The 13,445-nt window shown below is 36.6% G+C and overlaps 1 protein-coding gene across 3 annotated transcripts in view; it reads left to right on the forward strand.

Moving 5' to 3' along the window:
* The window catches only part of IFT80 (intraflagellar transport 80), a 156,601-nt gene that overhangs the window by 99,107 nt on the left and 44,049 nt on the right, over positions 1 to 13,445 (forward strand). For all 3 annotated transcript variants that reach the window (XM_029939968.1, XM_029939966.1, XM_029939967.1), the window contains exon 14: positions 12,346 to 12,410. In XM_029939968.1, the coding sequence (XP_029795828.1) occupies positions 12,346 to 12,410 (65 nt within the window). The remainder of the gene's footprint in view (positions 1 to 12,345; positions 12,411 to 13,445) is intronic.

Here is a 13,445-nt window from a genome sequence, read left to right on the forward strand (position 1 = left end):
GTAGGTGTGAGGTGGTATCTCCGTGTGGTTTTGATTTGTGTTTCCCTGATGATGAGTGATGTTGAGCATCATTTCAGGTGCCTGTAGGCCATCTGGATGTCCTCTTTGGAGAAGGGTCTGTTCATGTCTTCTGCCCATTTCTTCACTGGGTTATTTGTTTTTCAGGTGTGGAGTTTGGTGAGTTCCTTGTAGATTTTGGATACTTGCCCTTTATCCTATATGTTGTTTGCAACTATCTTTTCCCATTCCATCAGTTGCCTATTAGTTTTCTTGATTGTTTCCTTTGCAGTGAAGAAGCTTTTTATCTTGATGAGGTCCCAATAGTTCATTTTTGCTTTCATTTCCCTTGCCTTTGGGGATGTGTTGAGTAGGAAATTGCTGTGGTTGAGGTCACGGAGGCTGTTTCCTCCTTTCTCCTCTAGGATTTTGATGGTTTCCTGTCTCACATTCAGGTCCTTGAGCCATTTTGAGTTTATTTTTGTGTATGGTGTAAGAAAGCGGTCTAGTTTCATTCTTCTGCACGTTGCTGTCCAGTTCTCCCAGCACCACCTGCTAAAGAGACAGTCTCTTTTCCATTGGATACTCTTCCCTGCTTTGTCAAAAGCTAATTGGCCGTCCATTTGTGGGCCCAGTTCTGGGTTCTCTATTCTATTCCATTGGTCTGTGTGTCTGTTTTTGTGCCATAATATGTTAACTTTATATGAAAGAATTACGAACTTCCTAATTTGTTCCAAGCATGAATTAATTAAAGAACTAAAGTTGACATATTATACCCAATTGATAGAACAGATAAGTAGTGTCACAACAGCAAAGCTTATTGATAAGGAATAAATCCTTATAAATTTAGTAGCTGTTGGTGAGAATTTGAGTTCATGATTGTAAGCCCTAAAAATGTCTTGTTACTTTTTAAGTTTCATGATTTTTAAAGTGGTCCTTTTTCTTCATTTGGTAACAGTAAATGCAGTAAATATTGTGCTTCATTGTACTATGTATTTTTCTTATATGTGCTTATATTTTTATAAATATTTTAATTATATATATTTTAAATTAATTAGAAAGTTATGAATAATTTATAATTTTCATATAAAAATATAGACTGCATTAGTATCTATAAATAAATATAAATATGTCAGGTGTCTTGGAATTCCATAGCACAGTGACCCGATTTTATTAGGCATTACTGTGTGTCAATGACATTAATCCAATAGATACTGAGTACTTGCTATGTGCCAGGTATTTTTCTATAAGTTGAGGCTTCAACAGTGGGTAAGACACACAAATAAACATATAAATATGTAAAGAAGTAGTCAGCTAATGATATAAGCTGTGAAGAAAATGCAGGGTGAGGGAATAGAGCATGCTGGGGTTGGGGTAGGAGAATGACTATAGGACAAGCAAGTGCAAGGTTCTGAGGTGGAGATGATTGACATGTAAAAGGAATTGCCAAAAGCCCATGGAACTGGGTCAACATGAGCTAAGCAGAGAGTGGGAGGAGAGGACAGAAAGATAGGTGAGTAGGAACCAGGTTATATGAAGACTTGGCCATGGTAAGGATGTTGGATGAGAGAAAGAGAAGAGGCACACAGTTTCGTCCTCAATGAATGAGATGGAAGATGGGGAAGGAGGAAGTTTAGAGGTCAACAAACTGAATTCTATTTTCGTCATGGTGAATTTGAATGCTTCTTAGACATTCACGCAGGAATGGAGAGTAAACAGTAGGATAGACATGTGTAAGATTCAGGAGAGAGTTGGGGACTAGAGATATAAATTTGGGCATCACCAGTGTACGGATGCTGCCATGGCACTGAAGGAAATCACTCAAGAAGTATAGGCCGAGAGAGGACCAGAGACCCAGCACGTGAATATTTAGAAATGGATGAGAGGAAGCAGAGCCAGTGAGGTAAGGGTGAGCATGAGTTATCCCTAAAGCCTTATGGAAAAAGCATTAAATAATTGTTTTTTCTCCATTGGTACATATTGCTAAATGCTATTTATCATTGTGATGTGTTACAAAAAAATCTGACCTGATGGTTAATTTTGTTAGTTCACGCTGTGGAAGCCTTAATTCAGGAGCTAAAAAACTCCTGCTTTTTAATGTTCGGTACTTTCAGATCCCATCATGTCTCATACTGGTAGAAATATAATTCTCCTAAACAGTGTTTGTGTCTTCATGCCTTTGACCTTCTCTGAGAGAGGACATTTGGTGATATTTGTGTTTTGGAAGGACTTCCTTTCTGGCTAAAAAAAAAGAATCAAATAAGATAGTATCTAGATAGACACATTTAAGATGACTGAGTAATTGTTAATAACTTGGAAGTCAGATTTTTTTCTTCAATAAACTTAAATTTGAAAATTCCAGTGATCATTATGGGCTATCTGTACTTTCCTTGTTCAACACCACATGTTTTAGATAGAAGCTGTAATAAAGTACATATGTTTGCAACTGAACATACCTGATTCTGAATTTTTCTTCTATTTATTTACTTATTTATTTATTTATTTAGAGAGGAGGATGAGCAGGGAAGGGGCAGAGAGAGAGGGAGAGAGAGAGAATCCCAAGCAGGCTCCGTGCTGCCAGTGCAGACAGAGTTCATCGCGGAGCTCAGACTCACTAACTGTGAGATCATGACCTGAGCTGCAATCAAGACTCAGAGACTTAACCAACCGAGCCACTAGGTATCACTATTCTAAATGTTTCTATATTTAATTCACATCTGAAACATATGTCATTATTCTTTAATTCTTTGATAATTCATGGCACTTTAGAGTTAGAGAGAATTATCAACATTTTCAGAAATAAGGATTTATCTGCCAATAAATTATGTTTTATTTACATAAATTTTGCTTGTTGAAAAAGATAATCATGCAATTCTTTTTGCTGTAAACAGAAAATCAAAAAGACCAAAATAAAATTATTATTCTAAACTGATATAAAATGAGCAGGAAAGTATTTTCCTTATGTTTCTTTTAAAAGAAACTAGTAGTCAATGATGGTTAAATAGAAGTATGTGCTAACAATAGAAAACAAATTCTTTAACCTATGAAATTTTCCTTCAAGGAGGGCCATTCACAAATGAAAACAGTGCTTCTTTCCTATTTGGGAGCTCCCTTATAAGCAGGATTCTTGGACCAAGTACAGTATTCTACCACTTTGGGTGATTGATTAAGTAGTAGAGATGCTATTGCTCTTGACTTCCTTCTCCTCAAACACTTGCACAGGTAGGCTGCTATGATATAGTCTGGATGACTTTTTGAAACAAATGCCTGGATAAGGGGAGAGTAGAAGTTAGAGAATAGTTACTTATGTTTAGAAGCAACTCTTTCATCCCCCACCTCCTTAGTTGTTCTTTCTACCAGTTTCTGCTACACACTAACACTAAAATACAGGTCCATCTGAAATTGTGGAAAGAAGTAGGCAAGTCCATCCATGTGTCTCCATCAAAAGGATGGAATTTTATTTTTAAAAAAGTTACTAGTTTGCATAGCTATGAAAAAAAAAATGGGTGTAGCCAAGCCCAAAGCATTTTTTAATGGAAGCCAAAATTTTAAAATTTTTGTTGCTATGCTTAATTAAGAATTTTCTTATGGTATTTTTCTTTTTAATTTTTCTGAATAAAATTGGCAATTTTAAAACATGACTTATTGTTACAACATTTTTTCTTCTGTGAATATAGCCAGTGACCTCAAACTTAACATTTCTAAGATTTACTAACAGCTAATAATCAATATACTAGAAGTGTTACCTCTGGAATTTAAATATCATGTCACATATTTCAGTGTTTTTATGATCTGTATAATTTGCTCAATTCTTTGGCCGACTATTCATGCCACTACTATCTTTTCATGCCATTTCGGACTCATTTTTGTAAACTTTGTGCTGGTTTGATCGTATGAAATTGCTCCATTGGGAAGGAATCTTGGATTGGAATAATTTGGGAATTACTTTAAGACACTCCAATAGTCTTCCCTTTGCTCCATGAAAATCTTTTTAAAAGAGAAAAGATCACTTTTCTTTGTACCACTGTCATGTTTGAGACTAGGAGAAGCTTTTGGTGAATCAAAGAAGGGGGCAGAGATAGTATTTGCTCTTGGCCGGCTCAATACAATATCCCCTGTAGTTTTTACAACTTGACCTACTTCAGGACATCAAAGAAAGCTGGGGTTGAAAATAGAGAACTCTGAATTATCATTATTTATATAATGATTGATGTCATGAAAGTAGATGAAATCAGGGAAAATTTGTACTGTGAAAAGGTGACTTAAAACAAAAGCATAGAAACAAAGGTCACCAGATAAGGAGGAGTTAGCAAAAGGGAATGAGGGGTGGTACAAAATAGGAGAGGGTAAGGAGAAAACAGTGTTATATTCAGCCTGCATAAGAGTTTCAAGAAAGAGGATGGTCAGGAGCACCTAATGCTGCTGGGAGGTAAAGACTAAAAGTAGACTCTTGAAGACTGAAAATAGACTCTTTGGGCAACACAGGGGTCATTGGTGATCCATGCAAGAGACTTTGCATCATGTAGTAAGGTTGAACAGCAAATTGTAATAAGTCGAACAGTGGTTAGGAGTTGTGAAAGCTGAAATTCCTGTTGTTGCAGGAAGTCTAGTATTAAGAGAGGCAAGGAATTAGTAGAGATTATTCAAGAGTGGGGAATATTTTTTTTTAATGAAGACAACTTTAATGTGTACTCAGAATGAACCAGATGAAAGGGTGCAGGTAAAGGTCCAGGAGAAAATGGGGATGGTTGAGATAGCAGTATCTTGGAGAAAGCTGGGCAGGTAGAATGACAATGTATAGGTAAAGAATGTGGTAGAGGTAGAGTAGTGTGGGTACCAGATACACTTTCACCTGAAATCAGAGCATGTAAAGTAAGGGCCAGGGCTAAGTTACTTTGGAGATACATTGGATACTAGTTTTTTGGAGGAGTCTTTAGGGTTTTCTATATATAGAATCATGTCATTTGCAAATAGTGAAAGTTTTACTTCTTCCTTACCAATTTGGATGCCTTTTATTTATTTTTCTTACCTGATTGCTGCAGCTAGGACTTCCAGAATAAAAGTGGGAGTGGACATCCTTGCCTTCTTTCTGATTTTAGAAGAAAAGATTCCAAATTCATTCTACAAAGCTGGGATTACCCTGATACCAAAAACAGATAAGGACAATACAAAAAATAAAACTATAGGACATTGATGAAAAAACTGAAGGTGACATAAATAAATGGAAAGATAGTTCCTCTTCTGTTTTTTGGAATAGTTATAGAAGAATAGGTATTAACTGTTCTTAAATGTTTGCTAGAATTCACCTGTGAAGCCATCTGGTCCTAGACTTTTATTTGTTGGGAGCTTTGACTTTTGATTCAAGTTCATGGCTATTAATCAGTCTGTTCAAGTTTTCTATGTCTTCCTGCTTCCATTTGGAAAGGTTATTTGTAGGAAGGCTCTCAGTTTTTCACCACTGAGTATAATGTTACCTGTGGTTTTCTTCATACGTGGCCTTTATTATGTTGACATATGTTCCCTCTAAACCTATTTTTTGAGAGTTTTTATTATGAATCGATATTGTACTTTGTCAAATGCTTTTCCTGCATCTATTGAGATGATGATACGGTTTTTGTTCTCTCTCGTTAATGTGACATACCACGTTGATTGATTTGCAGATACTGAGCCACCCTTGCATACCTGGAATACATCCCACTTGATTGTGGTGAATATTTTTAATGTTTTGTTAGTTTTTGTTTCCTAATACTTTGTTGAGGTATTTTGCATCTATGTTCATCAGAGATATTGACCTGTAGTTCTCTTCTTAAATATTTGATAAAATTCACCTGTGAAGCCATCTGGTCCTGGACTTTTGTTTTTTGGGAGCTTTTTGACTTTTGATTCAAGTTCATGGCTATTTGTTCAAGTTTTCTATTTTTTTCCTGCTTCCATTTGGGAAGGTTATTTGTTTCTAGGAATTTATTCATTTCCTCTAGGTTGTCCAATTTTTGACATACATTTTTAAAAATAATATTCTCTTATAATCCTTTGTATTTTGGTAGTGTCAGTTGTTATTTCTCTTTTCATTTCTGATTTGATTCGAGTCTTCTCTCTCTCTCTTTTAATGAGTCTAGCTAAAGATTTATCAATTTTGTTGATCTTATCAAAGACCAGCTCCTGGTTTCATAGATCTGTTCTATTGTTTTTTTAAGTCTCTATTATATATATAGAATCTATTATTATATATATATATTAAGGTTGTATTATATATATGTGTGTATATATATATACATATATATGTATATGTATATAAAATAGGGAGAAACGGCTTAATGGGTATAAAGTCCCAGTTTAATTAATTAATTAATTAATTTATTTATTTATTTATGTTGGACTTGAATTTGTAACCTTGAGATCAAGAGTTGCATGCTCTACTAATTGAGGCAGCCAGGTGCCCCTCTGCTCTAATCTTTATTATTTCCTTCCTTCTACTGGCTTTGGGCTTCTGTTCTTTTTCTAGCTCTTTTAGATGTAAGGTTAGGTTGCTTGAGACTTCTTTTTTTTTTCTTCTTTTGCTTGAGTTAGACCTATATTGCTATAATCTTCCCTCTGAGAACAGCTTTTGCTGCATTCCAAAGATTTTGGACTATTGTGTTTTCCTTTGTCTCCGTGTATATTTTTAATTTTCTCTTTGACTTCTTGGTTGACCCATTCATTATTTACTAGCATGTTATTTAACCTCCATGTATTTGTGTCCTGATTTTTTTCTTCTGATTGATTTCTAGTTTTATACCATTTGTGGTTGAAAAAGATGCATAATATGATTTCAGTCCTTTTTAATTTGTTGAGAAGTGTTTTGTGGCTTCACATGAGATCTATTCTGGAAAGTGTTCTATGGGCACTTGAAAAGAATATGTATTCCACTGTTTTGGAATGGAATCTTTTGAATATATCTGTTAGATTCATCTGGCTCAATATGTTATTCAGAGCCACTGTTACCTTATTGATTTTCTGTCTGGATGATCTATCCATTAATGTAAGTGGGATATTAAAGTCTCCTACTATTATTGTGTTACCATAGATTTCTTCCTTTGTCTTTTAACAGGAGCTTTATATATCTGGATGTTCTCATATTGAATGCATAAATATTTACAAATGTTATATCTTCTTGTTTGATTGTTCCCTTTATCATCATTTAGTATCCTCTTTGTCTCTTGTTCCATTCTGGGTTTTTTTTTTAAGTCTATTTTGTTTGATATAAGTATTGCTACCCCAGCTTTCTTTTTGCTTCCATTTTCATCATTAATGTTTTTCCAACCCTTTACTTTTAATCTGCATGTGTCTTTAGGTCTGAAATGAGTCTTGTTGGCTTCACCTTATGCACCTGGAGTATTTGATCTAAGAAACTATACCAGCTTTTAAATATTTATTTTTATTTATTTTATTTGAAACTACATATAACCCTTTATATTAATTATACTGGAAAAACAAACAATACCAGCTTTTGCTCTGAGATTATTTTGAAGCATTAATGTAAAATTGAATTTCCCCCATTGCATACTCATTTAGTTATTCTTTTATTGTCAGCTATTATTTCTCCTTTTCTCTATTTGTATAGAACTAATGGGCTATCTCTACCACTAGGCATTATAGCTGCAGTCACATTTAACCCCAAATTTGCCAGATTGAGTGAAAGCACAACCCACTCCATTACGTCCTTAGAAATTCTGAAATGGAGATTAAAAATATAGTTAGTTCCTTGCCTAGGAATCATCTCTGCTTCTGATAATAGTAGTTGTATCCTTCATTCAATGACCATTGTATCAAGTAAGAAGGAAGTTGAGGTGATGTGGGGAAGAATGAAAAAAGTATAGACATCATACCAACATTCTACCACTGTGGGGAAAATTGCATAGTCATACTAGGATCTTCTTCACCCCATGTTCCGTATTTCCACTGAAATTGCAGAGGAATTTATCTAGTGTGGACACCCTCCTTGCTCACTTCATGTTGAGTATGAGTACACACTCATGAAGGATTGTAAGCTTGTTCATCATGCCTAGATTCCCTCTCTCCTCATTTTAGACAACCATTGTTTTTATTGCCCATTCTAGTTCTAATTACCAAACTATTACTCTCAGAAGATATATCTCTGCCCATTGTTGGACATGATGAACTGTAAAGTGTGTTCCTTGGTCTGAAAAAGTTTTACTTACTAAGTTTTACTTACTGTGCAATATCTTCTGCTCCACTTCTTTTATAGTACTCTGAGCATTTGCATCTACCACTGGGTCAGCAAAGCATAACCCAGAGTCAGTGTCTATTTCTGTCAGGACCCACTTGTAGCCCCCCAGGGCTACAGGCATCAGTCTGACTTGCCAGCTATATACAAGGACTCCCTTCCACCCTGGGAATTTTCCCTGTAGCCATCTGCAGCCTCTAAATCTTTCTTGTTGTCAGATAAGACAGTTCTTGTCATTTTGTGCCTCAGAGGATGCAAAGGGAATATGTCTAGATTCAGCCCATCTCTGCATTGTTTCAGTCCACTCCCTTCATTAACCCAAATGGCTACCTCAAGTGAGCATGCCAGGGTATCTGCCTGTCGATTCTAATCATCTTTTGATGCTGGAGGAATGTTCTTCTGATGGGCATTGACATGACCTACTTTAATGCACTCTGCAGATTCCCATAGAGATTTCCACGGGGTCATTGCCCTTCTGCCTGGCCATATGGCCGGGCCATTGACCACTGCCTATGAGTAAGTCAGAACCCAAACATAAGGGTAAACAGCATGCAGTGCAGCTCACTGAGCCAATTTATTTTACCTTTTTTAGTCAGAGTGGTAGCTTCCAAACGGGGTGTTGTGTGTTCATGATGAAACTGCCACCATCGGCCACGCAGCTATTTGTTGGTCAGTTGAGAGCTGTTCAGCTTCCAAGTGATGATAGAATCCTGTTGCTCCTCGCCTGGTTCCAGAGTCACTCCTGGGGAAATGAGTCTACCTGCTCATGAATATGCTGTGAAACTCCATGCATTCCCCTGCTGATGTGTTCCTGCCCAAAGCATTTCTATTTTGTTATAAAACCGTACTGAGCACTGTGTTCCTCATTAGCGTATTTCTCTGATATCACCCAAGACATCCTGGGTATTTCAGGTTTCAAGATTATTTTATGCTCTTCATTCAGAGGCTGTTTCAATTAATATCTGATAGCAAGCTAGTAATTCCTTCCCCAAATGGAAATTATCTAGTCCAGAGTTCTGTCACTGGGAGGTGCTCACAGGCTTTTGTCATAAGCCCCGGTCTACACTCCACACAAGACTGCTATACAAAGAATGTATCTTCATTTAGCACTCTAGCTTTTATTCTATACCATTTGATATTAGAAGCTTGTATGTATCCAAGCATTGGTTTATATTTTGTATGTCCTGTTAATATTGTTTAAGTGGTGGATTTTCCATGCCTTTCGTTTTATAATACTTGATAGGGGAAACATTCTCCAGCTAGGTACAATATCTATCCCTATAATATATTTAGGTAAAAGAGACACAACTGCTTTATGTAAAGCTTCTTCAATATACCATTTTTCATTTAAATATTCACCTTAATCCCATTAGTTCTTGTTTTTCTCTATCTTCTCAATGTAATTGACTGCCAGTAGGACTTTGCCAACAGGTTTTAGTTTTACAACACTAGGTAGCAGAAGTATTGCCAAGTCAGACATAATATCCAGTCCCATTTAACATTCAAGTAAAGGAGACACAGCCTTTTCATGTAATGCTTGTTTAAACGCTCCAATTTTCATGCAAACTTCACCTTAATCATATTAACCCTTGCTTTCCTATGTTCTGTCAATTTAATTGTAGTTCTTTAGAACTTCACCAATGGGTTTTGGTACCATAGTGCATTGGGCCCTCATATCAAGGAGTCCTAGAAACTTCTCTATTCTGCTCCTGACCATTTTGCCCACTCCTGCACATAAGACCTTGGTCCCCAAAAGAGTTTTAAGCCAAGGAACTCTGGCCCTTCCCTCAACCCATATCTTGATTAAATTGAGGAACCATAACCCCAGGCAGTTGGAGGTGAGGTTTTTCTTTGCTATTTTGCCATACAGCTTTCCAAATTCCTCTAAACTAGGGTGACTAAAGCAGATTTGCGTAAAGGCCTTCAGTGTTGGGGAACCAACATGAACATGGACTCCCTTTGGTCTACCCAACCTATATTTTTTGACCTCTTCAATGTTTGTTGTATTCATCCCATTTCTTAGTTTTTTACCCTGCTGGGACGATGGCCTTGATGGCCATCTCTATCTCTAATATGCCTTATCTCTAATGCTCCTTTCCGTCATCTAATTATTTTAGCCTTTTTAATTATTTATTTTAGCATAACCTTCTCCTTGGGAAATGGCTCTGAGGATAGTGGCTGTACTGCAGGCTGACCAGAATCAGGATCCTCTCTAACACATTCCTTTAGTGGGGCCCCTGCGACTAGAGGCTGTAATTGAGAGTGGCCAGAATCTATATTTGGCCCATCTCTTACTTTCATTTTACCTGTTAGAGATTATAATAACTATGGGACTGTATATTTCTCTTTGTTCTTATTATTTTGCATTTTCCTACGCATCTAGTGAGCCAGCTCCCCAGGAGATGGATCCGTCATCTCAAAATCCATAGGTGGCTTTTACTTCTCACAGCTGATTGCGGCTTAGCGGCTGCTTCATACCATGGGTGACCTTGTGGCTTCTAAGGGTCAGGCATTCCTCCACTTCAGATAGCTGTGAAATTAGGTGATTAATTAGTTGTTACTTAACCTTCTAATTTCTGTATAAGTCTAATTACATGAAATAGAAGTTGGTGTTTTGATTTTTTACTTTGCTTTTCTGTTTGGAGTGTCATTGTAACTACTGTATTGTAAATGACGGAAAATAATTGCATATGTTTAAAAAAATAAATTGTGTTATATTAAAAAAAAAAAGAGTCAGGCATTCCTCATCCCCTGTTCTTTCATCCTTTCTTTTCCCAAACCACTTGTTTTTATGAGTTAGCGTTGGCATAGTGAATCCCACCCTCCCCGACACCAACTGTTCCATTTTTACCTTAACTGAGTGTATTACAATTAGTTTCTGATACTAATAACCTGGAGTTAACACAGACCCAAAGTTCTAAGGCAAAATCCTCCTCAAGACTGCCCGCCCTCACTTTAGACACTAGTCACAAGTCTCAGGGAATCCTTAGACCACCCATTTTGTTGACTGACTGGCTACAAACTCAGAGACTCTTATGACTCCCTCAAATTGGATAATTTGCTACAATGACTCACAGTTATCAGGAAGGTGCTGTGCATATAATTATAGTTTTAGTATAAAAGATACACACAGGATGAGGCGTGGGAAGGAACACAGAACTTCTATGTCCTCTCATGGAATCAGGGCACATCACCCTCCCAGTATATCAGTATGTTCACCAATGAGGAAGCAACACTGAGTTTTTAATGGGATTTAATTACATGGGCATGATTAAATTATTAGCCACATTGATTGAACTCAGTTTCCAGCCTCCCCCCCCATTTCTGAAGCTGTCTAGGACCATCTAAGAGTCTCCCCATTAGCATAACTTGGATACTCCTGTCACTCAAGATATTCCAAGGGTTGTTGAAGCTTCCTGCCAGGAATGCAGCACAAAAACCAGAAAAATTACTAATTATACCACAGTAGTGTACTGACCACAGGGAACTGAACAGTACATAACACATTGCCTAGTATTATAGTAGGCACTTGACACATTTTTCTTTTGTGAAATATGATTGTCCACGATGTATTCATCTATATCAGAGTTCTGAAAATTACAAATTACATCTAGATTTGGACTTGCCATTAAAAAAAATTTTTTTTAATGTCTTTATTTTATTTTGAGAGAGACAGAGACAGAGACTGAGCGGGGGAGGGGAAGAGAGAGAGACACACACAGAATCTGAAGCAGGCTCCAGGCTCTGAGCCGTCAGCACAGAGCCCGAGGGGGGGCTCGAACCCACAAACCGTGACATCATGACCTGAGCCAAAGTCAGATACTTAATGACTGAGCCACACAGGGGTCCCAAGGACTTGCCATTGTTGATCCTGTGGAGAAGTGAAGTCATATCTTTAATAACCATTCTAATTAGGGAATGTTATGTTTAGGAAGAAGTATTCAGTTCCACTGTTTTCTAAGAAATATTACCCTGTTAATAAGTAGGAATTTGATGTTGCTGCTCTTCTATTCTGATAGATACTCTGTGGTCCAAAGAGTTAAATAATTTCTCATTAGGATTGAAGTTTACCAATAAAAATTCTAATATAATATATTAACTTATGCTTTACTTTTTTTTTCAAGTAATCTTTCTTTTCGAGGCATCAACTGGAAAACCATTAGGTGATGGGAAGCTTCTTTCTCATAAGGTAATGGACATTAGCTCTTTCTAAAGTTAATTAACCACTGTTTATTAACTTCCTTTTTTAAAATTTAATGTTTTCATTTTAAGGACAATAAAACATAGAAATTAGTTTTATATTTAAATCTGGCATGCATTCTACATAGAGTATTTTGCCTAAAAATGTCTTAAGACTAGGTACTAGTAAACTCTGAATAGAAAATCAATTGCAAATTAATTGGATAAAAGAATATGACCTATATATCTATTATCCAGGCTCTTTACTGCTTTCTACTAAAATATTCTATCTTGATTAAAGTTTTAGCACTGATTAGTAAATAAAAATGTTTTTATATTTCCAAACATCCTTCAGTTTTCCCATTGACCTGTCTTTAGCCAGCATTTTCTTTAGATTTTAACACTGTAGTTAAACTGGAAAAAAAAATTCTATAAAAATACAACAGGAATTGTGAATTGCTTATTGACTTCTGAGTTTTACCATTAAAATAAACAAAGGTGGGGGTGCCTGGGTGGCTCAGTCAGTTAAATGTCCAACTTCAGCTCAGGTCATGGTCTCACAGTCTGTGAGTTCGAGCTAACATCAAGCTCTGTGCTGACAGCTCAGAACCTGGAGCCTGCTTCAGATTCTGGGTCTCCTCCTCTCTGCCCCTCTCCTGCTCACACTCTGTTTCTCTCTCAAAATAAAACAAAGACATAAAAAAATTAAAATAAACAAAAGGAGGGGAACCTGGGTGGCTCAGTTAGTTAAGCCTCCGATTGTGGCTTCAGTCATGATCTCACAATTTGTGAGTTTGAGCCCTGCTTCGGGATCTGTGCTGACAGCTTGGAGCTTGGAGCTTGCTTGCTTCAGATTCTGTGTCTTCCTCTCTCTGTCCCTCCCGTGCTCATGTTCTGTCTCTCTTCTCTCAAAAATAAACATGAAAAAAATTATAAAATAAAACAAAACAAAATAAACAAAGGAGCACATTTTATTTATTTTAAGAAGAGATATATTTGTGTCTAAAGATGTTTTTAACTTTATTGTTCAATGCCACTAGTGAAA

The sequence above is a fragment of the Suricata suricatta genome, chromosome 5 (genome assembly GCF_006229205.1).
Source record: "Suricata suricatta isolate VVHF042 chromosome 5, meerkat_22Aug2017_6uvM2_HiC, whole genome shotgun sequence".
NCBI lineage: Eukaryota > Metazoa > Chordata > Mammalia > Carnivora > Herpestidae > Suricata > Suricata suricatta.